This window comes from Myxine glutinosa, chromosome 14, assembly GCF_964187855.1.
Source record: "Myxine glutinosa chromosome 14, kmMyxGlut1.1, whole genome shotgun sequence".
In the NCBI taxonomy this organism is placed as follows: Eukaryota; Metazoa; Chordata; class Myxini; order Myxiniformes; family Myxinidae; genus Myxine; species Myxine glutinosa.
In genome coordinates this window covers 21,772,173-21,799,714 of record NC_136274.1, presented here as the reverse complement: position 1 = coordinate 21,799,714, position 27,542 = coordinate 21,772,173, and the positions used below count along the sequence as shown (strand labels likewise).

General features: G+C 43.0%; 2 protein-coding genes across 4 annotated transcripts in view; both read right to left on the bottom strand.

The window, feature by feature from the left end:
- The window catches only part of LOC137439479 (gamma-sarcoglycan), a 434,894-nt gene that overhangs the window by 101,139 nt on the left and 306,213 nt on the right, over positions 1-27,542 (bottom strand). For all 3 annotated transcript variants that reach the window (XM_078768409.1, XM_068135254.2, XM_078768408.1), the window contains exons 3-5: positions 11,779-11,880; positions 10,747-10,834; positions 736-855 (exon numbers count right to left, since the gene is read on the bottom strand). In XM_078768409.1, coding sequence (XP_078624535.1) covers positions 736-855; positions 10,747-10,834; positions 11,779-11,880 — 310 coding nt within the window. The remainder of the gene's footprint in view (positions 1-735; positions 856-10,746; positions 10,835-11,778; positions 11,881-27,542) is intronic.
- Positions 1-27,542, bottom strand: part of CHM (CHM Rab escort protein) — a 1,037,168-nt gene that overhangs the window by 784,684 nt on the left and 224,942 nt on the right. The window lies entirely within an intron of this gene.

Genomic DNA, 27,542 nt, shown 5'->3' with positions numbered 1-27,542 from the left:
GTAAACCCACCTGGATTCAGTGATCGACCGGGATTCAAACGCAGGATCCTAGGATCCCAAGCCAGCACCCTAACCGCTAAGCCAACACCAGGCTTATAAAAGGCACTATATGCCGAGAGTTAATAAATGTACGAGCAATTGATCGTTGGTTGTCGATTCTGTCGAGGTACATTACACAAACAAAGACAGACAGACAGGGGTGACAACATAAGCTCAGTCCACCTTCAGTGGTGGAGGTAACAAAAAAAATTCGGCTACTTTTTAAATTATCTTCTGCCCATCCTGACAATCATTCCAGAACATTCTAAAATCGATTGAATAATTTAGGGTGAGAACTTCTTCTTCCTCCTTTTCTTCTTCTTCTTAAGTCGGCTCTCAGGCTGGACCCAGAGAAATAATGGCGTCACACTATAGTTGCAATGACTTGGAGTTTTGTAATCATTGCTTCAGATGACATTTAGACATGCTGGAAAAAAAAACTTTTTTCTTAACTGCAGACTGCAGTACAAGTACAATACAAGGGTAATCCAGAATACAATGAATGTAATGTACTGTATTACATACACTGTTCAATAGCATAGTCCAACGAAAACTGCTGCGCTCGGATCACAAGATACGACACAAAGTCACATTACACCCTCGTACCGTATCAATATACAGCAGTGATGTGATGCTACTTTAGGCCAACGGAAGAGGACGTGCGAGTTTTTGAAAGTTTTTAAAATAATGTCTCACCCAGCACTCGCAGCCTGTCGGCTCCAACAACCACCTCGTTTTCATCGGCAGAAAAGAGGAGTCTGTCATTGTTACTGTTGACTTCAAACCTCCTGCCTCTCGCCTCCACTGCCTGGGGACCTGCGTTGGGGTGCAAGAAGAGGGGAGACTGATGGCAATGCCAGGAAGGGGTAATGCAGGATGTTATGGAGAGACAAAAGGGTTGAAAAAGGAGAAGTTGGCAGGACACCGATAAATTGGAAGACCTGGTGAAAATATGCCATTAAAATAAAAGGATTAGCAGGGCAGCTAAAAAAAAAAGGAATTCACAAAACTGGAAAGAGCGAACCAATTATTTGGATTTTGAAAATCAGGTTACTTAATATGAAAATAAATAAATAAATAGTTCATATTTTTGATACTCTATCCACAACAATACAAAATAGTGTTTGATATCCACCGACCTACTCCATCCCACTGTCATAAACAGCATGCATACACACACAGACACACACACACACACACACACACACACACACACACACACACACACACACACACACACACACACACACACACACCATGACAATCAACAATCAAAAACGGAAGTACATCAAGTCATTACAAACACCAACTATGGAAACAAGCGTTACGCCTAGGTCCCCCGTCGGTGAAGTGATGTGAGTTGACAAAGTGGAAGACGCAAGGCGGCCATCTTGGATTTTGACTTGGCGACCCAATTTTCAATAGCATTCTCCCTTATGCCTAGATACACCCACACACCAGATTAGAAGTGAGTAGTTCGTTTATTTTTCAAGATATTTCGCTCACAAGGTTCAGACATATATATGGTGGCGGCCATCTTGGATTTTGACGTGGCGACCCAATTTTCAATAGCGTTCTTCCTTGTGCCTAGATACACCCACACACCAGATTAGAAGTTGGTACTTCGCTTATTTTTCAAGATATTCCGCTCACAAGGTTCAGACATACATGGCGGCGGCCATCTTGAATTTTGACGTGGCGACCCAATTTTCAATAGCGTTCTTCCTTATGCCTAGATACACCCACACACCAGATTAGAAGTTGGTACTTCGCTTATTTTTCAAGATATTCCGCTCACAAGGTTCAGACATACATGGCGTCAGACATACATGGCGGTGGCCATCTTGGATTTTGACGTGGGTTGCACCCACACACCAAATTAGAATTCTGTCCTTCGCTTACACACGTACGCACGTACGCACGCACGCACGTACGCACGCACGTACGCACGCACGCACGCACACACGCCCGCATGCACGGACGGACACACGGACGGAGCGGAAAACCATAGTCCCCCTTTCGCTCCGCGGTGCGACGGGGGACAACAAAGAACTGATGCACAGTGTAATAAACTCCATCTCTCACGGCTGTCGAGTCCACACTTGGTGTTCGATTCTCTCCTGAGATTATTGTCGGTTATTGTAATCGTGAAAACTTACACGATTGCCTTTTCTTGTGTCCAAATGACCTTACATTGGGCACAGTTGTGGCTGAGTGGAAAGGAATGTTGATGAGTATTCCAGAGGTTTTTGTTGTGAACAAAATAAAGTCTCATAGAGAAGCGAGGTAACAGAGGGTATAACGCAATGTACTGACAGTGGGTTCAGTGTGAGAGCATGCGGACGGAACAAGAGAAAAAGGATGAAAAGGAAAGACAAGTGGAAAGGAAACGTAGCAAATGGAAAATAAATGGGGAGAGGGGTGGGTAATGCAGATAGGTAAGATCATTGATGGAGGATGACCAGAGATAGTCATGGCAATGTGTTGCCAACTTGAAGCGCTGGAGGGATGAGCATGATTGAGGGAAGAGGTCCACAATTAGTAGAAGAAAGGAAGGAGAGCTGTGAGCCTGGATTATATGAGTTTCACAAGGAGGGGGTTGCTGGAGGAATATGCTTGTGGCCTGGAGAGGTGGAGGGATGGAGCAAGATCTGAGGAAGAGCATAGAAAGCAAAATAGTCAACGACCTGTCTGCGATGTGAAAGCCATGAGCTTCTGCTCCTTTGTGGGACCCATCAATGATGTCGAGAGCTTTGGATTCTATAAGCATTCAGGAGTGACATGTGTGAGGCATGGGCACCATCCCGTATGGGAGTATAAGCTACAAGCAAAGGCCTTGTGGTTCAATCAATAGGTTCAGATTTACCTCAGAAGGTCTTGTGGCACGATGCAGGATTTCCACTCTGAGGTGAACTTCGGAGGACAGTTTTGACGTATTGTCTGTCTAGAAGAGTATGTAGCTGATGGTGAGGCTGAGTGGCTTGGGAGAATGAACTTCCACTGGTGTTCGATTGGGCAAATAGATAGATGGGTTCGTTTGACAATCCTTCTAGAGAGACAAAGTGGGAATGCAGGATTTGCTTGGATTGACGGACTTGTTACCTCCGCCACCGAAGGTGGACAGAGGTTATGTTTTCCCCCCTGTCTGGCTGTTTCTTACTTGCGAAATTCGAAGATTTTCAAGTATATTGGTTTGTCTTGTGCGTTATTCTGTCTGTTTGTTTGTCTGTTTGTTTTACCACCAAGTATTTTTGAGGTCATCATAGGCCAACAGCTTATTTTAGGGATTTCGCAAGTATCGTGCTATGCACGACATATTTCTTGTCTGTCTGTATCAGTCGCCTACGGGTCACAATTTTCAACCGATCTTCACGAAACTTCACCAAATGGTAGAGTTGGTCATAAGCAAGAAGCCTATGGTTTTTGGGGTCAAAATGTCAATAGGTCAACATGGGCCAAAGGTCACCAACTAAGTCAAACTTCTAAAATCCTCAATTTTCATCTGATTGACTTGAACTTTGAAGAGGACTTGCATATCTGGTCAAGATGGCCCTGAATGTGTGGCCCTGAATGGGTTTCTCTCATCTCCTCTTCCTGTTCAGGCTGGAGTTCCCCAAGGCAGTGTTCTAGGCCCTGTGCTTTTTCTGGTCTTCATCAATGATCTCTCTGACTCTCTTAAAAATCCTCTCTATCTCTTTGCTGATGACTCTACTCTCTGTTGCTCCATTCTTCATCCCTCAGATCGGCAGTCTGCAGCCTCCTCACTCTCTGCAGACCTGGACAAAATCACAGACTGGGCATACAAGTGGAACATGTCTTTCAATCCTGACAAATCTCACACTCTTACGATGTCTCTCCGAAAAGACCGACTGGACAACCCTCCCATCCACTTTCTGAATAATCCTCTCCAAGAAGTTCTGTCACTCAAGCTTTTGGGTCTCACTATCTGCCATGATCTTTCCTGGGAAAACCACATTTCAAATCTGGCCTCCAAAGCCAGTCGCTGACTGGGCATCCTCCGTCGGGCGAAGTCCTTCCTTGGCACACCTGAGCTCCTCACCACATACAAGGCTTTCATCCGCAGCTCAATGGAATACTGCTCTCCCCTCTGGGCTGGTGCTCCTGCCTCACACCTAGCTCGTCTTCACGCTGTTGAAACCAAAACATTCAGAATCATTGGAATCTCCCGCGATGAAGCTAACTCCAAGGGCCTCTCACTCACTCACCGCAGGCAGGTTGGTGGTATTTCCGTCTTCTACCGACTCCTCTCTGGCCTTGCCCCCCCCCCCCCCCCCAGCTCTCTCTGGGCTGTGTCCAGCAAATATTCCTACAGGTCGCACAAGATCTGCCTGCAACCCTCTTATGGTTAAACTGCCAAAATCAAGACTCTCTGCTCTCCTTCACTCCTTCATACCTCTTTTCTCCCGCCTCTGGAACAAACTCCCTCACTCTCTTCAATCCCACTCCACCCTCCAGGTCTTTAAAACAGCTGTTCACCACCATCTCTTTTCTTCCCCCATCCAAAACATTGATCTTTTCTATCCCCGCTAATTTCACCCCAATTCCACTTTTTTGAAATACCAACTTCTGTCCTGGAAGTCCTTGGTGTCCTTGTGTTTGATACTTCTGCCACCCCCCTCCCCCCAAGCCCTCTCCCTCCCACACATCTCCCTGCTCTTAAATGTTGTGTGCCCTCAAGTGTTTGTGTGCTTCCCCTTCTCTTGTCTTCCACTCCCTCTTTTTAAATATTTTGTTTGTCTGGTTGATTTGTTTGTGAAGTAAATGCCAGCTCTTTCACGAGCCTCGATTTAGTATACAAAAAAAAAAAAAAAAAATTCAGCCACTGAGTATTTTTGAGGTCAATATAGGCCAAAAGGTCAACAGAAGCCAAGTTTCTAAAATCCTCAATTTTCATCCAAATAACTTGAAAATGTGAACAGGATTTGAATATCTGGTCACTGAATTCAACCCCCAACTATATTTTGAGGCTTATGGTTAAACTGGTCAACTGATTGGTCAAACTGGGACTGGTCAAACTGGTCAAATAGGCCAAAAGGTCAACATAGGCCGAATTTCTAAAATCCTCAATTTTCATCCGATTAACTTGAAATTTGAAGAGGATTTGCATATCTGGTCACTAAATTCAACAACCAAATATTTTTCAGGCCAACATAGGCCAAAAGGTCACCATAGGTCAAGTTTCAAAAATTCTCAATTTTCATCTGACTTGAAATTTTAAGAGGATTTGTATACCAGGTCAAAAAGTAAAAGGAAAAGTATATATTAAATTTTTTATTTTTTTTTTGCGTACCGGGTCACTGAATTCAACCACCAATTATTTTTGAGGTCATCATAGGCCAAAAACGTATTTTAGGGATTTCGCAAGTATCGTGCTATGCACGACTTTTTCTTGTTTGTTTGTTTGTTTGTTTGTTTGTCTGTCTCAATATCTGTTTGTCTGTTTTGTCTGTTTGTTTATCTGTCTCAACAGGATATCTCAATAGGTTGTGGACAAATTCAAACGAAATTTGGTGGACAAGATGGGTTGCGACAAGGACAAATCAATTCGATTTTGGTGAAGGTCCAAATTTTTTAAAGTGATTCTTCACTTAAAACGTGACTTATGCCAACAGTGATAGGGCCAACAACGACATGTAGCACGATATTTCAATAATTTATATACTACTTATGCCAAAACTTGATGGACGAGTTGGGTAAGTGACAAGAACAAGCCGATTAGCTTTTGGTTGAAGTCCGTATCCAGATCCGACCTATCAGTGGATACAAAACGTAAACTGGTCAGCATGGCGGAGGTATGCGCTCTACCGAGTTTCATTCTAGTTCCACATATTTGACCATAATCTGATCCTTTCTAGGTCAACAGAGTGGGAAGCCGTTGCTACCGGCTTGTCGGTGGATGTGGAATTGTACTCTATTATGTGGAGTCATCTAGAAATAGGAGAATAGGGTTTTCCAGGGGATCGAAGATGTCATTAATGTACACTAGAAACAGGTTTGGGCTGGAGATGCTGCCTTTGGCTATTCCAACCTCCAGTGAGAGAAGAAATGAGAGAATTCCATTGAGAGCCATATGTTGATGACGTGAGTGGAGGAAATAATCGAGGCAGGCAAACATCGAGGTGGCCTTGTATTCGTAGGCACAAAACGTAGCAAACAGAGCTAGGTGGCAGACTGTGTCAAATGTCTGAGATACAGCCTGACCTCTTGCTTGAGACACAGGACCTCCACCCAGTGTTGAGAGAAGCAGCAGCAAGTCCAAAGTTGAGAAGATGGGACGGAATCCAAAAGTATGGAGGCAGTATTGTAAAACGTTTGGATTCAGAGCTTCTGGAAACTGATCAAGTCTCAAGTGAATTACCATGCTACGATTAGACTGTCAATAAAAAAAACCAGCTGGCTAACTAATGACCTTCAGGGAGGAGGTAAATCTTGAGGATAATGAATATGTCAGATCCCCCAAAAAATATGTCAGACTCTCAGAGAAAAACAATTTTGTCAGAACTTGTCATTTAAATTTAGACTGTCAAATTAAATGACCTTCCGGGAGGAGATAAAGCCCATCTTGTATGGTCAGGCCAACATATTATAGAATATGAGCTCCTCTTCAAGAAACTTATATGCAGGAGGAGGCCATTAGGGCCATCAAGCCTGCAATATCATTGTCAACCTATGGTTGTTTGTTCATGCTCGATATTTTAAATAAACGATGAAGCAGCACGTACCATTTTTAAAGTCTTTGGTATGACTCGACCGAGGTTCGAACAGCCAACCTGCCAGACTCCGAGCGGATGCTCTTACAATTACGCACCGAGTCTGGTACAAATGCCATATAGTCCACGGCTTGGTATTCCGCCATTAAATTTACTAAACAATACTAACACGCTCCCTATGAAAAGAGTGCTGCCAAAAATCCGCCAACAAAATAAATCACCAATTTAAACTCAATAAATAATGGCAAATGATTCTTGACAGTTAACATAAAGGTAAGGCACATGTAAACTGACTAGTCACGTGATCCGAATAACAGAACTTTAGTTCAGGAAACACAAAAAAGGGACAGGCATGTTTTTCCTCCAATGTGATCAGCTTTGATCTTTGAGCTTGAACAGCAAACATGTCATGTAAAGAGATCCAGAGTGATCGTAGAACATTCCATCAACCCAAGGAAGCCATTCAGACATTCCCAGGATGCACACAGTGATAGATCGGATATAAATGAAACGTCGGAGGAAGAACATAAAGAAACAATAACAAGAAGATGTCATGCAGAGAACGATACTTGCAAAATCCCCCCCCCCCCTCCCAAAATAGAAAGTTGCCACGGATACATCAAATTGTCCATTTCATTAAGATTAAATTGACGATCTTAATCAAAGCTCGGGTCGATCAAATTTAAAATGATGATTTTTCAGATAAAAATTGATAATCTTAGAAGTTTGACCTACAGTTTACCTTTGACCTTAAAATAGTTGGTTTCCCAATTCAGTGAGGCGCTATGCAATTGCTGTTTAATTTCCAAGTCAATCGGATGAAAATTGACAATTTTTCAGATGAAAATTGTTGATTTTAAAAGTTTGACCTTGAATTGACCTTTGACCTATTCACCTCAAAATAGTTGCTTTCTCATTTCAATGATGCACCATGTAATTGCTGTTTAATTTCCAAGTCAATCGGATGAAAAGTGACGATTTTTCAGATGAAAATTGTTGATTTTAAACGTTTGACCTTGAATTGACCTTTGACCTCGAAAACAGTTGGTTTCTCAATTCCGTGATGCACTATGTAATTGTTGTTTAATTTCCAAGTCAATCAGATGAAAAGTGACGATTTTTCAGATGAAAATTGATGATTTTAAAAGTTTGACCTTGAGTTGACCTTTGACTTTTTGACCTCAAAACAGTTGTTTTCTCATTTAATTGATGCACTATGTAATTGTTGTTTAATTTCCAAGTCAATCGGATGAAAAGTGACGATTTTTCAGATGAAAATTGATGATTTAAAAGTTTGACTTTGAATTGACCTTTGACCTCAAAAACAGTTGGTTTCTCATTTAATTGATGCACTACGAAATTGTTGTTTAATTTCCGAGTCAATCGGATGAAGAGTGACGATTTTTCAGATGAAAATTGATGATTTATAAGTTAGCAACCTTGAGTTGACCTTTGACCTCAAAAACAGTTGGTTTCCCAATTCCGTGATGCACTCTGTAATTATTGTTTAATTTCCAAGTCAATCCCTGGAGTCCCTGGTGTTGGGCTAGCGGCTAGGGTGCCGGCTTAGGATCCTAGGATCCTGGGTTCGAATCCCGGTCAATCGCTGAATTAACACCAGGGGGGTTGACTCAGCCTGTCATCCTTCCGAGGTCGGCTAATTGAGTACCAGTTCACTGGTAATTCCCTGTTTGTCGTTAAAGGCGGCAAAAAGGGTTGGCGTCAGGAAGGGCATCCGGCCGTAAAACATTGCTTCAAAAAGGGGACCGAAAAACAACAACAACCACGGTTCCCGAAAAAGGCCAACCCCCGCTTTGCGGGGAAAAATGGCCTCTAAAGGTGTTTTTTTTTTGTTTTTTTTCCAAGTCAATCGGATGAAAAGTGACGATTTTTCAGATGAAAATTGATGATTTTAAAAGTTTGACCTTGAATTGACCTTTGACTTATTGACCTCAAAACATTTGCTTTCTCATTTAATTGATGCACTATGTAATTGTTGTTTAATTTCCAAGTCAATCGGATGAAAAATGACAATTTTAGACATTTAACCTAACCCTAACCCCCTTAACGAACCATGCATTTCAAATATTTAGAATCGTTATAATTGGTCGTTCCTGCGGAGGAAGGGAAACAAGAAACATTCAAAAACCTAACTTAACCACAAAAGTTAACTTGCAAAATTCCAGAACTCCTAAAAACATTTATACAACCCCATCCTACAGACCGCGTCCCCCGGTGGATGCCACAAGACTCAACGTTACCTGCATCATCCTAATGCAAACATCCTAATGCATCCCAAATTTCCACGGGCCCTGTCCTGGTGTTACAGGTGAGTGGCATGGCTCGGTGGATTTCGCCCACATTCATTCAACACAAACCCGAAACCACTTATACACATTCCAAAAATAATCAAGACATTTCAAAAACCAACAAAACACTTAGTTCACCCCCTCACCCTCCCCCCAGACCTGTAGGCGACTGACATACAGACAGACAGAATAATGCACAAGATCAACCAATATCCATGAAACATCTTCGATTTTGCTAGTAATGATCCCACTGTATCTGCGAGTGCAACACTGAGGATGGTTTTCCCATGCAATGCACGGCAGACCTGATGTTTTATTTGATTATTGTCATGAGAGTTTGCCATAGATTATGATTATGCCTTAAAGTTCACACCAGAGCATCGTCCAATGTAAGACTACAATTTATTCTGTCGCCATCGCGTGTTGAACCCAAGGCTAACTTCCCCTCGCAAAATGAATTCCGCGCAGACGTACAGTAGCGAGGAAGGAATAAATTCAAAATTATCACGAGCCATTGATTATTCATAAAAGGGAAATGGGGTTGTAATAACTATTACATTGTGCTTATTGAGCATTACGCAAGATGTTATTGCAAGATTGCTTAAAATATGTGGGTGCTCAAAAAGTTTATCGGAACGAGATTAGTTACAAAAGTTCAATAAACGTCAAGGTTTTATTATATATATATATATTTTATAATACGCAAGGATAGCATTGATTCGTTAGGGAATATTTCATCTTCGTCAAAATATCAATCCGTGAACCTTTATGAGTATATCGGTCCGATTACCTTTTGAATGCTCATGTGACATGTACTCACAAAGTGACAGAATTTGTTGTTGTTGTTTTTAGAAAATAAAACATCATTTGTGTCACCTCCACTCATGTATTCCTCTTTTCTCTCATCTGTGGATCCCAAATTCCCGAGTCTGTTCAGTTCCATTCTTCCCTCCAGGGCTTCAAGACGGCTATTCACCACTACCTCGGGTCATCCCCCATCCATACTCATGATCTCTTCTGCCCCCAAATGACCCCATTCCCAAACACACCATTTTTTCAGGATATTGAGACTTTTTTCCAACCTCTCCCACACCTCTTTTTGTTTGTTAGTTGTCAGTTGGTTTGTTCCCTTTCTTTTTCATCCCCGCTTTCCCCTTCCCCTACCTGCTGCGTTTCATTCAGCTCATGTGCAGCTTGTTCATCCCCACGTGTCATTCTTCCCTTCCCCTTGATCTTGCTCTCACTTCTACTCTGCTGATGGTGTTTCCCCCTTTCCATTTTGTTGCCTTTCCCTTCTGTTCTAGCTCGTCCACGAGCCCCGATCACGTGTACACAAAAACCTTTGAAGAATCGAGGCTTACATTATAGGACATGCATCTCCCATGATGTGAGCACCAACGGTGCTGTGGAAATGCCAGTACCACCTCCCACTTATATCGCAGTCCTTGAAGGTGCAAACACTCCTGCTGTGACGTTCATTCCAACACCAATGGCTTGGTCGAACTGTTATTGTGTCTTCAATCCAGGATGGTGCAGGATTGTTATGAACTTGACAGACAGGCTGCAATAGCATTGGGTGGCATTGCCATTGTTCGTACAGTGAACAGACTCCGCTACACCCCCAATGGGTAAACTGATTTTTGAGTTGTAAGGAGCATAAGACGTACCGACCACAAGCTGTCCGGCGACCCGTCCCTCCTCATCCCTCGCATTGACGGTCACGTTACGTGCGGACTGCACCAGCAGAGCTGAGTCCTGAAACACAGGAGGTCGGGAAGTAGGACCCAGTGACACGCAATCAATTCCTGCTGGATTAAAAAAAAAAAATTTTGTATAGAAGGTCGAGGCTCGTGTAAGAGCTAATGTTGATCACAAAAAAGACAAACTGACACATAAAACATAAAACATATGATAAAGGGACCGGGAGACAAGATGGAGGGCAGGGACATCGGGAGATCTGTGGGAGGGAGAGGGCTTGGGGGGGGTGGGGGGGGGAAGTGGTGGGAGAGGTTAAAAAAAACACATGGACACTGCTGGGACTTCCAGGAAAGAAGTCAAATGTTGTGTTTGTGTGCTTCCCCTTCTCTCCCCATCTTGTCCACCGCTCCCTCTTTTTTTTTGTTTGTGATAAATGTTAGCTCTTTCACGAGCCTCGATTCTGTATACAAAAAAAAAAAAATAAAAAAAAAAAAGTCGGAATTTCAAAAAAGTGGATCTGCGGTTGAATTAACGGGGGTAGAAAAGATCAAGGTTTTGGATGGGGGAAGATAAGAGATGGTGGTGAACCGCTGTTTTAAAGACCTGGAGGGAGGAGTGGGATTGATTTAAGTGGGATGTGAAGACGGCACGCCCACTGTGTGTCTGGACTAAGAGGCGAATTTACATACATAGTTTACATGCACGCACTAAGAAAGGGTTGGGGGAGCAGATGTGAGTGGGAGAGGGAAAGGAATATAAAACACTATCATTTTTGCAAAATAAATAGATGGCCACTCATGCTGCAGGATTGTAAAATGCTCACTGCTCTGGTATAATGGCCGCAATGTGCTGCTCCATATAACATGTATAATGGTATTGTGCATAGAATGAGTGCCCAACATGAGATAATGGTTGCTGTTCCCATAGTACAGCGGTATGCAGTATGCTGGATGTGGGATGTTGGGTGTAGAAAGGTGGGAGGATGAAAGGCAGACTCTCACCAGGCGGGACCGAATCTCCTTCGCATATAATGGATGCAGAAACTCAGACTCTCCTTCCAACCTCAGCCCACTGTCTGTAATGCGCAGGTGTCCCATACCATCCTAAACAATGAGGAAAAGGAAACACAAAAAGTATTTGTTTGAAGGACGTAGAAAAAAATACAAGAAAATACAAACGTGTCATCACTCATGTACGTGCTTGACTAAATTATGAACAAGACGTGGCTGCTTCCGCACAGGAATGAATGATTCTGGCATTCACTGAGGTTGCATTTGCTGTGTAATTAAGGGTGTCCTCTTCATTGAAAGATATGAGGGAAAAATTTGATAATTAAATCTAACAATTCCTGATTTTATTTGAAATTAATCTTTGCCTCACTCTCAAGCAAAACATCATCCAACTATCTCAAAGCACTCATAATACATGACTTTCAAAAATATGTAATCCACCCCAGAATGTTCAGCGTGCATGTGCAGAAACACCCCCAGCAACGAAGTCCATCGGGGTGGCGGCAGTAGCGACGGAAAGTGTATCCTTCATGCCAAAATCAGGATATATCATCATCATCATACTAAAATACGCCATTTGTGTCTGTCTGTCTGTCTGATGAATTTTTGACGCCAATACATTCCGTCGTTACTTATCCAATCTCAACCAAACTTGACAGGATGATGAAGGGTTACACAATGAAGGTTGTAGCACATTCATTTGCCCCCCTCCACAAGGGGGTTTTCTCCCCCCGAGCGAGTTTCCCCGCCATTGCCGTCAATGGGGTTGCACGTTGAGGTGTATATAAATGTTAAATTAGCTTTATTGTGGCGTATTTCCAAGATTTCTCATGGCGTTTTTCCAAAGACGCTTTTAATAACAAAATTAATGATAATAGCATATTGTTAATGTTATTACAAAACAATATTAATATTAATAGCCGGCGAAGCCGGTGTTGTCAATAAACGAGTACGTATTATGTTGAAAACCTGATTATGCCTTGGCTCGAGATTCCGAAGCGCAGTGGGCGCAGCCATCTTGCGGAGGCGGAAGTATGCATAACAAATTTAAAACGTTCATTCTGAGTTTCTTTCACCCGTCGTCGTTTGATTCACAATCTTATGCACCTCCGATGTATTAATAAAATAATTTAAGACCAACATCGGCCCGCACGGGCCAGGTCATCTTCAACAAAACGCGTCACCAAACACCGGACCCAATGAGAGTCGAGCATTTGCAAAAATATTTCTAAAATGAAAGCGCTCACTGGATGGAGTGCTGGAGACAGCCATCGACCGGATGCGGAAGTTTGCATAAAACAATTGCGAAAAAGTTCAATAGGAGTTTGTTTCACCCGTCGTTCTTTGATTCACAATCTCATGAAACCTCTAATTAGTAATTAAAATACGTTAAGACCAACCTCGTTATCTTCAACGAAAATCGTCATCAAACACCAGAACCAATGAGATTCGAGCATTTGAAAAAATATTATTACGCGTTTCGGACGGTGAAAACGGCGTCAAATATTCTAACATTGACGAAGAATTATTTTTTAGAAATCTCGCGGCCGTATGGGATAGTTTTTCACGGCCAGAAATACGGTATGAGATTCGAGCATTTGAAAAAATATTTCTAAAATGAAATCACTCACTGGATGGAGTGCTGGAGACAGCCATCGATCGGATGCGGAAGTTTGCATAAAACAATTGCGAAAAAGTTCAATAGGAGTTTGTTTCACCCGTCGTTCTTTGATTCACAATCTCATGAAACCTCTAATTAGTAATTAAAATACGTTAAGACCAACCTCGTTATCTTCAACGAAAATCGTCATCAAACACCAGAACCAATGAGATTCGAGCATTTGAAAAAATATTATTACGCGTTTCGGACGGTGAAAGCGGCATCAAATATTCTAACATTGACGAAGAATTATTTTTTAGAAATCTCGCGGCCGTATGGGATAGTTTTTCACGGCCAGAAATATGGTATAAGCCGTTTACATATTTAGTTTAGAAATACGGATAGTTTTTCACGGCCGGAAATATCCGAAGTTGAGACGGATTTCACCAAATTAATCACTGCAAGCTAACTTCTTCTAGTGGACGAAGCCGCCGTGCCCGGAGAGTCAGAGAACCAGCCCTGGCGCCTGACAGCGACTGAAGTTAGAAGACTACACACTTACTGTGAAAACGTATGTTAAGCCCAGTTAAAAATAGGCCTTAAGCTAGCACATCGTATAGTTACTTCCTTAAGCTTCTTGTGACATTTATTGTATGCAGGTATTGCCATTGGGGAGGACTGTCTGCTCTTCTCTTTTACCAAGTCTTACCAGGTACGGTACCTACTACACCTACCTACTACCAACTACCTACCTACCTACTACCAACTACCTAACCTACTGATGCCATGGTGATGGGTAAAATAGTGGCAAGAGGTATGCAGGTATTGGGGAGGACTGTCTGCTCTTCTCTTTTACCAAGTCTTACCAGGTACGGTACCTACTACACCTACCTACTACCAACTACCTAACCTACTGATACCATAGTGATGGGTAAAATAGTGGCAAGAGGCTTTGGCTTTGCCGGCTCATTGCGGCTTTGCAGTCGGTACTAGTAGCCAGCGAAGCTGGTGTTGTCAATGAACGCGTACGTATTATGTTGAAAAGCCAGATTTTGCTGGATCCCTTGGCTTGAGAATTTCGAAGCTTTGACGCACCAAATCGCTCATTGGAGGCCGCCATCTTGCGGATGCGGAAGTATGCATGAAAAAATTACGAAAAAGTTAAATTGGAGTTTGTTTCACCCGTCTTTGTTTGATTCACAATCTTATGCACCTCTAATTTGTAATTAAAATACTTTAAGACCAACCTCGTTATCTTCAACGAAAATCGTCACCAAACACCGGAACCAATGAGATTCGAGCATTTGAAAAAATATTTCAAAAAAGCTTATTACGCGTTTCGGAGGGTGAAAACGGCATCAAATATTCTACAATTGATGAATTATTTTTTAGAAATCTCGCGGCCGTAGGGGATAGTTTTTCACGGCCGGAAATATCCGAAGTTGAGACGGAATTCACCGAATTAATCAAGAAGTAAATTTTATCAATTTTAATCTCATCCAGAATGCAAATGGTATCATTTTAGGTCTGAATTTGCGAAATTTTGTGAGCTGACCAATCAGCGATCAGCTTCGGTCAGCCAATCAGCGCCATCGACACGGTTTGATTAACGACAGTCACACATTGCCGTTGAAACGGCGCTATTGTCTGATCTGTCGGCACTGATCTTACTGCAAGCTAACTTCTTCTGGTGGAGGAAGCCGCAGTGCCCGGAGAGAACCAGCCCTGACAGCGAATGAAGTTAGAAGACGACACACATACTGTGAAAACGTATATTAAGCCCAGTTAAAATTTCTTAAAATAGGCCCTAAGCTAGCACATCGTATAGATACTTCCTTAAGCTTCTTGTGACATTTATTGTACTAGGGCATGCCCGTACTATATATATATCTAAAATTATATCCCCCCCCCTCTATTTACATGAAATGGTTTGGTCCAAAGCGAACGGCTTGCGAGTACGGTGACAATCCCCCCCCCTCTATTTACATGAAATGGTTTGGTCCAAAGCGAACGGCTTGCGAGTACGGTGTTTTTTATCGGACCCGTGGAATTATAGATAGTAGTTTTAATTAGTTTTAAAACATAGTTTAACGGCAACATAGTTTTCCAACGTGAAATAAATGAATACGCTCTCAAATGTGCCGTCCGAGGCAGAGTCTGTTCGCCACGTTCGGCACATGTGATAGCTCGCTGCTCTCTGATTGGTTGAATCGTTTTTTGGACATAGCTCGGTAACTACTTGTCCGATTAATATGAAACCTTGAAAAGGCACATCCTCGGGTCCCCAGCAATATACCTGGCAAGTTTAAAGTATATCGGACCCGTGGTTGTCGAGAAACAGCGGTCACAGACATACAAACATACAAACATACACACAGAGATTACTGGAATTATAGATAGATGTAGGTATTGGGGAGGACTGTCTGCTCTTCTCTTTTACCAAGTCTTACCAGGTACGGTACCTATTACACCTACCTACTACCTAACCTACTGATGCCATAGTGATGGGTAAAATAGTGGCAAGAGGGTTTGGCTTCGCCGGCTCATTGCGGCTTTGCAGTCGGGTACTAGTAATGTCCCACTTCCCCAAGGCGTTTTTCCTGCAGTGATAACGTGTATAAATAGCTTATAGTTATAATGGCGTTTCCGTGGGAGCAACAGGAAGTAAAAATATTATAAACCACAAACACGTATGCTTAGCTTTTTAAACAGTCGCTAATGCTGTTTATAACACTAAATGAAGAAATTTGGAGGAATCCTGACATCTGTGAAGTAAGGTTTACTTCGAACTGAGCGAAGATCTACTGTACTCTATATAATCCACAAATGTTGGGTTAATAACATGGCCCTTTCTACCGCTACCGTGGCATTTTTCGTAGCGAACTTTCGAAACTCGCTCCTGCTGTTTGATACGAAACTGAAAGGGAGAAGATCCGGTTGTGCTCCTTTACCAAGCAGCGAGCTAGTGCTTGCCAAGCCAAACGTTCCTTAACGGTTTTGAATGGAGTGCTTGCTCGAATGCTTAAACCACTTGACGATCTCCCCACAAGAAACTTGGTAAATGAACACACACCCAATGTTCTTGAGATCCGTCCATAGATCGACTGTAATCTATATACCCCAAAGAGGAATGACCCTTCCTGCCCCTCCCGCAGTCTGCGGGTGTACTAGTATTATAAAACAGGAGTGTCTGTCTGTCTGGCTGTCTTTCCCCAAACTACTCCCTCAGTTTTAGGGCTAGTCCCACCAAACGTTCTGTGGAACGTTTTGGGATTCCAGCGAATGTTGTAAGGTAGGTAGGAGGTTTCATAAATTCCTCAAATTATGATTTTGAAATTAACTTGATACCGACCTGCTCCCGAATCCGGAAGTGGACAGATGACGACAATGGGCTGGTTTGATGATATCTCAATACAATCGTGATTTAACACAGTATTTTGTTATAGTATTAATTTATTATTGGAATGATGCTGTTTGGAATGAAAATAGAGATATTGAGTTAAAAATATGAATGAGGAAATGACGTGAGGGGTTATACTTTCTAACTGTGACATTCGTGGATTCGCCATATGCAGATTCGCCATTGCCTGGGTATGGAACCGCATGTTTTGCCCAAGTCCTTCACGAACCGGCTGTCCATGTCTGACGTTTGACTACAGGTGGCACAAGAATGTTGAATTTATTCGTTCCATGGTTTAGCATTCACCGTTCCCACATTCGTTGTTTGTTTTTGGCTTCACACCTGTACATAGCACTGGTACCTGGCTAGTTGTGATATAAAATGTATCACAACACTTCTAATCTAAAAGAAGCTGAAAAGTACCTGAGAGAAAGGGTGAGTCTCTGCACAATGAAAGATTTCGAGAACTTTCTGATCAACTCGCCCAAAACGTTGATATCATGTCGCTCGTAGTGCAAAATACACCTGACGATATGGACTCGTGCAAGGCCTGTGGACGGCGCATTCTACCCGACATCCTCAATCATCCCAGACAGTGAGTGGACTTGGGACCTTGCGGGATTACCTCACGTGAACATGGCAGGTTTGGTGATTTATTTTATGCAGTCTGCAACCTGAAAGCCAATGCCATCATTACCAACATTCAGTTGGACTTCCCAGAGTCCAACCATATCCTGTTTGCTTCATTCTAACTCTGATGGATAGGTCATATCTAGAACTTGTCGATGCACACAGTGTAAATTTAAAATGATGACATTTACGATAAAAAAATGTTTGGGGGTATGGGAAAGGTGGGAGAGGGGGGGATGAGAGTAGGAGATGTATGACCTGTGAGTGCCGTTAATAAATGTAAATTGTTTGCTTGCTTCTGGGACAGTGGTCAGTAAAGCGCAGACCTCCACTAGGCTGAACAGTTTACGTTTTGTATCCTATCCCACCTTTGGTGGTGGAGGTAATTATACTCGATTTTTGCATTTATTTGTAAAAGTAGAACCGTCTGTTTCTCGTGTGTATACAGTCATGTGAAAAAGTAAGTACACCACATGTAAAGGTTTGACTTTTTCAACATATTTCAACATAGCTATTTGATCTTCATTTCAACAATATTGAGAGATAAAGGTGATATAATATAACAAATATCATGAAACATTTACATTTTGTCGTCCATTGTATAATTTAAATAAACATAAATGCAAATTTCGCATGTGGAAAAAATAAGTACACCCCGACATTTATCACTACTTCAAATACCTAAAATTAGAATCAGGTGCACCAGCTCAGGTGCAAATGATTAGAACATCGTTAGAGAGGATCTTGGAGAAACCTGTCTTATTTAAACCTCAGACATTTAGTTTGGTTTGCTCTTTGTTGTTGAAGTGTGCGGCGTCACCATGCCTAGATCAAAAGAGCTCTCTGAGGCCTTCAGAAAGAGGTTATAGATGCCTGCGAGTCTGGGAAGGGATTTAAAAAGATCTCCAAACAATTTGAAATCAATCATTCGACTGTCCAGAAGATCATCTACAAGTGGAGTAGATTCCAAACAACTGCCAACTAGTTCAGGCCAGGCCGCCCCAGCAAGTTCAGCCCGAGAGCAGACTGCAAGATGCTGAAAGAAGTCTCTAAGAACCCCAGAATGTCATCACGGGACCTACAGGTAGCTCTTGCCACTGTTGATGTCAAAGTGCACGAGTCTACCATTAGAAAGAAGCTGCACAAATTTGATCTACATGGGAGGTGTGCCAGGAGGAAACCTTTGCTGTCTAGAAAGAACATCAGGGCAAGACTAAAGTTTGCCAATGAACACCTCGGCAAAGGCCAGCACTTCTGGAACAATGTGCTCTGGACAGATGAGTCAAAGGTAGAGCTATTTGGCCACAGTATCAAAAGACATGTTTGGCGAAAACCAAAGACAGCATTTGACCACAAGAACCTGATACCAACTGTAAAGTATGGTGGTGGAAATATTATGGTTTGGGGCAGCTTTGCTGCATCAGGGCCTGGGCAGCTCACCATCATAGAATCCACTATGAATTCTTCATTGTACCAGAGGGTGCTTAAGGATAATGTGAGGCCATCTGTTGGAAAGTTGAAGCTCAACCGAAGGTGGACCTTGCAACATGACAATGACCCTAAACATATCAGTAAATCCACCAAGGAATGGCTGAAAAGAAAGAAATGGAGGGTTCTGGAATGGCCAAGTCAAAGCCCGGACCTAAATCCCATCGAGATGTTGTGGGGGTATTTGAAACGAGCTGTGCATGCAAGAAACCCCTTAAACATCACACAGCTTAAAAAGAATTCTGCATGGAGGAGTGGGCAAAAATTTCTCCCAGTCGATGTCAGAGACTGGTCGACAGTTATAAGAAACGCCGACTTGAGGTTGTTTCTGCCAAAGGGGGCAATACCACCTATTAGAGCCAAGGGTGTACTTACTTTTTCCACATGCGAAATTTGCATTTATGTTTATTTGAATTATACAATTGACTACAAAATGTAAATGTTTCATGATATTTGTTATATTATATCACCTTTATCTCTCAATATTGTTGAAATGAAGATCAAATAGCTGTATGTTGAAATATGTTGAAAAAGTCAAAACTTTACACAGGGTGTACTTACTTTTTCACGTGACTGTATGTATATGTATATACTTACATGACAGGAGTAATACCTTGTCAGTGGACCTACTCCTATTGAGAGGAGTGGTCCAATTGTATGATTGTATGACCATGCATTGTGCCCCCTCGGGGTCAGGATGCATGTGTTTGAATGACCATGTGCTTCAGCCTTTGGGCTGAGGTGCATGTGTAATGTTATTGGGACAGCCTTGATAGACGGTGTGCCTTGGCCATGGGGTCGAGGTGCACGTCCAAGGCTGTTCAAATGTTTGATTTTTTACCTTTTTTTATTTATTAAAAAAGGCCACTTCATAAGTGGAAAAATAAGCACTCGTCGGGACGGCATGGTGTTGAAGTCGTGGGGTCTCACTTCCATGGAGGAGGGGTCCAATTGTATGACCATGCATTCTGGTCATTCTGGGTCAGGATGCATGTGTTTTGATTGACCATGTGCTTCAACCTTTGGGTTGAGGTGCATGTGTATGCCAATGGGACAGCCTTGATAGATGGTGTGCCTCGGCCGTGGGCTGAAGGTGCACGTCCAAGGCTGTTTCAATGTTTGATTATTTACCTTTTTTATGATAAAAATGGTAGGCCTCATAAGGCCCATAATGAGGGCGAAATCTAGATCGACATCTCTGCCTTTGTCTATTTGTGACCATAGAGCTTTAGTCTCAGTCTGCAAAGACGAGTACCACACGGATGCCTCCTAGTTTGGATGTGATGTGTTGGTATAATTTATATGCATGACGTCAGTGTCATGTCATAGGGTTAGTGTGCTTCTTTAGTTAAAAAAAAGAATATATATATATATATATGTATATATATATATGTATGTATGTACGTATATATATATATATATATATATATATATATATATATATATATATATATATATATATACATATATATATAGACTTGGCATTTAATATGGAATTTTTTTTTTTTTTCTTGACTTGGGTTTACTTTCTTAACTCAATATATCAATCTGGTGAGTTTCTTTTACACTTTGGTGATTTATTTGTTGAAAGAACCATGTCACTGATTGTCTGTCGCAGCAAGAAGTCAACAACAGGATTATATCACAGGTGGCGTGGCAAAATGTACGGACAGGTGCATTTGATGATTGGCTTCACAGTCGGGTATACAAGGGTTGTTGCGTTCTGTATTCGTGGAAAACAACTGCTGCACGTCTCCAAAAGTTATTGCCACTTCCTCTGGAGATGGTCCGTCAACTCGACAATGCTGTTTGTCATGGAGTGGTGGCTTTACGAAGTTACGGCATGAAACAGCGTGCTATTGCTCGGCAGTATGGCATCACTCAAGGTCAGGTGTCAAAGATCCTGAAACGAAATGCTCAGAGGGGTGTCCCTACTCCAATACCGAGGCCAGGACGTCCCCGCAGAACCACAAAGAGGGATGATCGCCAGCTGCACCGGTTAGTCCGCAATGGCCGTACCAAGTCAGCTAATCGGCTTAGGGCTGAGTGGCAGCAACTGACAAATGTGCCTGTATCCAGAAGGCTAGTCAACCAACGACTGGTTCAAGCAGGCTATCGTGCCAGGCATCCCCTGAGAAAGCCACGCCTGACCAGACAACACCGCCAGCACCGATTGCAGTGGGCCAGAGAGCACGTCAATGGCAGCCAGGACACTGGAATCACGTGATCTTCAGTGACGAGTCTAGATTTCTGATCTATCGTCAAGATGGCCACGTCCGAGTGCGCAGACAAGTGCATGAAGCCTACAACAAAGATTGTATAGTGCCAAGAGTCCAAGCTGGAGGTAGTGGGGTGACCGTTTGGGGGTGCTTTTCATGCAGGGGGCAAAACTGACCTGGTTGTTCTGAATGGAAACATGAACCAGTGCAAGTACAGGGCCATTCTGGAAGAAACATTGCTTCCATTTGCTCGTGCAGCCTTTCGAGGAAACTTTGTCTTCCAAGATGAGAATGCATGGCCTCATCGTGCTCGCATGATCCAACACTTTCTTGCTGACCGTGGTGTAGAGCATATGGAATGGCCTGCCATGTCCCCGGATATGAATCCGATAGAGAACTTGTGGGCAGAATTAACGCGTCAAATCGACCACTTGGACCAGCAGCCGACCTCTGTGCGTGAATTGCAGCAGGCTATTGTCACTGCATGGCAAGCGATTCCTGTCCAAACCTTGGCAAATCTCGTGAACAGCATGCCTCGACGTGTACGTGCTCTCCTGAATGCTCGTGGGGGTTACACGAAGTACTGAACTGTAATTTTACTGTCCGTAATCCCAGTCGTAATTTAACTTTTGTTTTTGTTAAAAAAATATTTGGCTAATGTGCAAAATAAAGAGATACTTCTGGAAAGCGTACAGAAGTTTAACACAGTACAGTCCATGAATTGAGTTCGATATCAGTTTACATCACTTTCAAGGATCAATTTATTTGTTTCGAAATGTCAAATGTGGTTTTTGTTTCTTTTAAAGGTCACATTAACAAAATCTAGAATAATTTCAACATAATTCCAATGAACTTTTGGTTCTAAGTCATCTTGAAAAGTAAGTTCACCCCCAGTTCAAAAGTAAGTTCATATTCCATATTAAATGCCAAGTCTGTATATATATATATATATATATATATATATATATATATATATATATATATATATATATATATATATATATATATATATATATATATATATCTATATATATATATCTATATATATCTATATATATATATATATATATATATGTATATATATATATATATATATATATATATATATATATATATATATATTGTTGCGGTTTTGAGTCTGTCAAGTGAGTGTAATAAAGGTTAAAGTCTGTCCCCCATAGTTAGTCACACAAGCAACATGTAGTCTCGCAATAGTATAGTTATGTCTTCGTATTTGTGAGCTTAGTTCCCTTCCAGTGTTAATTCTGCGTTGAGTAGGAGCCAGGAGGATAGGCCCTACTTGCCACCGATTTCCCAGCCACCCTAGCCTCGATCCAGTTTATTAAGCATTGGGTGATCATTGGCCGAGTTAACACGAGGTAGGCCTAGGAAGGATCGGGGCGGAGTCGAGGCGGAGCGGCAGAAGCAATGACGGTAAGCACGAGCCGCCAATCAGAGCTCGAGGGAGATGGCTGCGGCGTGGCGAGAAAAGTCTGGTGAGTTCCAGAAGGTTCGGGGGGCGTAGCTATAAAACCCACTGCGCAAAGCCCTCGACAGGACTCGCAGAGGAGAGGGAGAGATAAGAGGACTTGCATCGGAGGGCTAAGAGGACTTGACTTGCTGCGAGGGAGAGAGATAAAAGGACTCGCGTTGTACTGCATGATGAACTTGACCATTGCACGGGAACGCGCGCGCTAACCAACACCAAGTGTATTGAAGAAGAGGAGTTGGTCGCTACATTTGTGCGGGCGCAGCCAGGCGCGTTTATATCGAAATAGCGCATTTCAGCCGCGCGAGTGAACGAGGCTGAGTAACCGCCAGCCGCGCTAAAGTCCGCCTTCTACCGTTTCGCCCCGATCATCCCTGTGTACGAGAGACATGCCACGAGTCCCTGCCCACCATCTTCGCGGGACGTGCCGGGGCCGTGGAGAGCCGGACGGAGGCCGTCTCTGGACGACGACATCGACGCGTGGGGAACACTTGCCCATCTGCAATACCCCGTGTGAGTGTGAGTGAGACGGGCCCGTTGTCCCAGGGATAAGTTAAGACTGTTTAAGGCTATTCTGTGTCTCTTCATCCTTGAACTGTATATACGTGTGGGAATAATTAAACCTTTGTTCTTTCTTTCTGATTCGATCGTTCCTGTGGTTTCTCCAATTGACTAAGCGTGGCACGAATAAGATCGCTCCAATCGGGTTCCACTAGTTAAGACTGCGCGGGCCACGTGTACGCAATCCGCTCGGCGTAATACCATCATACGTGGTTCGTGCGAGGCTTGTTTCCTCGCTCCCAGGGCAGCGCAGGTACTTAGGTACGAGCGAGAAAGTAGTCCCGAAACCCTACTCCGCGTGTGTCCGGGAGGGATGTGATAAGTCTCGGTTCCGCCAGGCCAGTAAAGACAAGGGGATTAATCCCCCCTTGATAAGGGGAAGAAGGCCGGTGTAGAGAACCGCAACAATATATATATATATATATATATATATATATATATATGTATGTATGTATGTATGTATGTATGTATGTATGTATGTATGTATGTACATACATACATACATACAACCAAGAGCTCGTCCCCGGTCGGGAAACCACGTGTCCTCCAGGAAAATGGTAATCAGATGGAGGACCATCGACAAATTGGTGTTCACAGTTGCCCAGCAACCCGTCGAGGTCGCTGAGTTATTCATACTTAGCGGCCTCAGGCCCGGTGTTTCGGGAGGAATCGAGGCACTCCCCCTCCCCCCCCCCCCCCCGCCCCTTCATAGTGGACCCGAAATACTTGGCTGTTACAATACTGTATATTGTGATGGTTGTGAGCCCGGGGAAGGCAGTTGCGAACCCCCTGGGAGGATATATTGCATACACATAGGTTTAAAGTTAGTTATGTCGTATCATTCTGGTTAGCAATTAAATATATCATATACATGGGGATAGCTGTGTGTTGTGAATGTGAGTTAGAGTAAGTTTATGTTGTTTTTCTCGATAACCTTCACACCTCGCACCATTTCACGCCAAATGCACTGGAACACGCATCATGACGTCGACATGTTCCTTCTTTAGTGGAGAGATTGCGGAAATTAGTGCATTTCCAAAGGAAGGCTCAAACGGAAGCCATCCATCAAGTCTAACAGGTGGGCACTCAAACCCCCCCCCCCCCTCCCCTTTCCCGGAAAGTAAGCTCTGCCATGAGCCGTTCCGCTAATCGGGAGCTGTTGTTAGGTCGGAAGATGGGACCCCACCAATCACCTCCCAGGGGGGCCCTGACCACCCCAAAAATACCAGTGCCAATGAGCGACCGCGACACAGAGGATGAAGGAGAGGGAAAAGCAATAAAAGGAGAGGACACAGAGTCGAGAGCTTGAGCTTGTTCTACCCGGAAACACATAGGAGCTTTTTCTTTTACACAGAGCTTTTACACGGAGCTTTTACACGGAGACACAGAGCTGAGCAGACTATGAAGTTTTCGCAGTCGTTCCTTTCTCTCAGTCAGAACTTTATTTTCTTTCCTTCCAAACTTTCCTTTCTTTCCATGGCTTTTACAGACACTGAAGCAGACCTAAAAAGCCTGGTAGGCCTTTCACAAAGCCCAGTTGTTGCCATGCTGCTACAGAGCCCTGCCTCCCCTCGCATCATGGTAGAAGGTACCCACAGCTATGCAGACCATCACATTTGGCCAGAACCTATCCTGTGACCCCCACATGACCAGGGCGCTGTTAGAGTGGAGGAAGGAGACGAGAAGGGAGTGCGCAGAAGGCGGGTCCAAAACGCCAAGCCGTGGGAAATCACAGCTTCAACCGGGATTGCGAAAGGTATGTCGGGGAGCGTAAAAGACACAACACTTATCTTTCTCACAACCATTACTCACCCTTCTTCCAACAGTCTCTTTTCTTCCTTCGGGTGTCTGGATCCAATTATTGTGAAAGTGCTATGTCATTGCTGTAAGGCACCCGAGGGCGGGTATATTGCGTAGCAGACAAGTGGGAATGGATATGTGCTGTAAGTTTATGATTATGGTTTGCTTTATCCTTTTCTAAATTCTCTCGCCATTTCCCCGTTTGAATGCCCCAACTGCCATTCCTCCCGCCACTTTCCCACTGAATTGCTTTTGTGTAATAAACTAATGAAATAATTGATTTTGTGTCTTGACTTATTCGGTTCCGGTTTGATCTGAGGTAGCACTCCCAGGACAATTGATCCAAGCAAACAATTGAAACGAAAGATGATAAGAGTGCGATGCGTAACGTTGGTCCACTTGGCCAAATAGTAGCCGCTACGCAGTCGCAGGCACATTTCCCCATCTGCTTCATTTATCTCACAGATACGGTAAACCAACCCTAGGCTTGACGATCCAGCCAGTGGTGGGTGCTGTAGACAGCATTCGGGGTCTTTTTATAAACAAGCCGGGCTTTCGGAGTTATCTGACCAGTGTCCATCACAATATGTACAGAGTAAGACAAGGAAAACATTTCCTTACTAATCACAAATGCAAACATATTGAAAAAGAGAAAATAATATGTTCTCTTGGACCATTGTGAGTATCTAATCCGCTGAACATTCTGAACGCATTTACCTAGCAAGTTTGCAATAGAAATAAATACATTATAAACTCATTTAAAATCTCCTCTATTATTTACAGGGCGGTCTATTCCCTCATGTTTTGACGTTTTTTATTAATCCTCAGAACGAGACTGTGCATTCGGGTGGCCCTTAAACGGGGTGAAAATTTTAAAGTGTTAATTTGAATGTTATCATGGCCTAAATGTGATCCATTTGGGATAGAAACACTGCAGTCAAAATTTGATACTAGTCTGTTTATATTTAGAGGTAGTCCAGGCACCTTCAAAAATCAAGATTTTATATATAGAGAGCAACAACAACAACAACAACAACATGCATTTTAAGGCCATTTCCCCTGCTAGAGCGTTTCATTTTCCCTGCATTTTCCCTTCCATTTATATATAGAGAGCACACAACAAAATATACTGCTGTACAAATACACTTCTTAAAGTTCTTTTCATTTCTCATTCTATTTAACATTCCTGATGTTATTATATTTCCTGATGTTATTATATTAGTTTCTAGTCAAGGAAGGTTCTCACCAACATAAGTCATATCATTGCTGCCTGATTTTAGCCAATGTTGCTCTCCGACAGTCGGGATAAGTACGGCGGTGTTCAGACACGACCTGAAGTAAGAATTGGAGTTGCTCCTCGTCCTTGGTAAGGAGCCGGTTGTAACTTTTCATGAGGGCCACACCTCGTTGAGCGTGGTCATTTACGACCTTCAACTCCCTGATCTGTTCCACAGCAGCTCTGTAGCCTTCATGGTCACCCCATGTGCTTGGATCCACAGTTAAAAAGTCTGACGAGATTTTCAACTTTTCGAAGAATGTTTTTGTGTGTGGTGACACAAATTCTTCAATTCCCTTCTCGCTTAAGGCTTTCATGTCAGGCCGTGGCATCTTTGATGGTTCTTCATCTAATGGACGCTCGCCTTTCAGTGCTTCCACCATCAGTTGTTTAGTAGCGATAGGCACTTGTTTGTCGAAGAAGGCCAACCCCACCAGCTCTTCTGACAAGTACCACAGATGGTTCCTCAACTTCTCACTGGTGGCTGTTGAGATTGCATGGCTTGCAGTCTTGTAAGAGATCAAGGTCTTCATCAGCAGCAGATCATTCATTGGAGCTTCAGCTGCACTTGGAGCTTTCATCCAGGCCTGCAAATACACTTCAGAAACAAACAGACAAATTTCTCGGAGGCCATTCCTCTCTCGTGCCGTCAGCTTGAACTGTTGGTGAAAAAGCCAGATTTTGAGACTGTAGATGGCCTTCGACATCCATCTTGCATGGCGAATCGCACCAGGAGCACGGAAATGAATGCCACGAGCAGGAACTCCTCCAAGAAACAAAATGGTCAGTTGCAGAAGTTCTTTATAATCATCCCATGGCTGATTGAGGTCAAGCTGCTACTTTGCAAAATCGATAACTTTATCAGTCACAGGGAGAATGCGGTCTTTGACAGATTCATCAGAGAGACCAGAGATTAATGCAGTCTGGTCAATAGAGTCCCATTTTGATTGGAATCTCTTAAACAGAAGAACTTCCGGTCCAGAGGTGCTCCCCATGACTGCTTTAAATGCTGCAGCAAGCAGCAGCTCCATAATGTGGTGACATGCAAAGTACAGTAAGTCACGGACAATTTTTTGTTCCAACAGAACACATTCCCCATTTCTGTGTCCTGTGTTCGTAGCAGTTGTGTCAAAGCACAGAGCTACCACCTGATCGGTGACACCCCACTCTTTCAGTGCTTTGAAAACAGCACATGCTTGGGCCTCACCAGTTCCTGATAGTATCTTAGGGAAACCAAGTAGCTGGCTTACTCCTTGTCCGGAAATAAATACAGGGAGACGATCTACATGAAC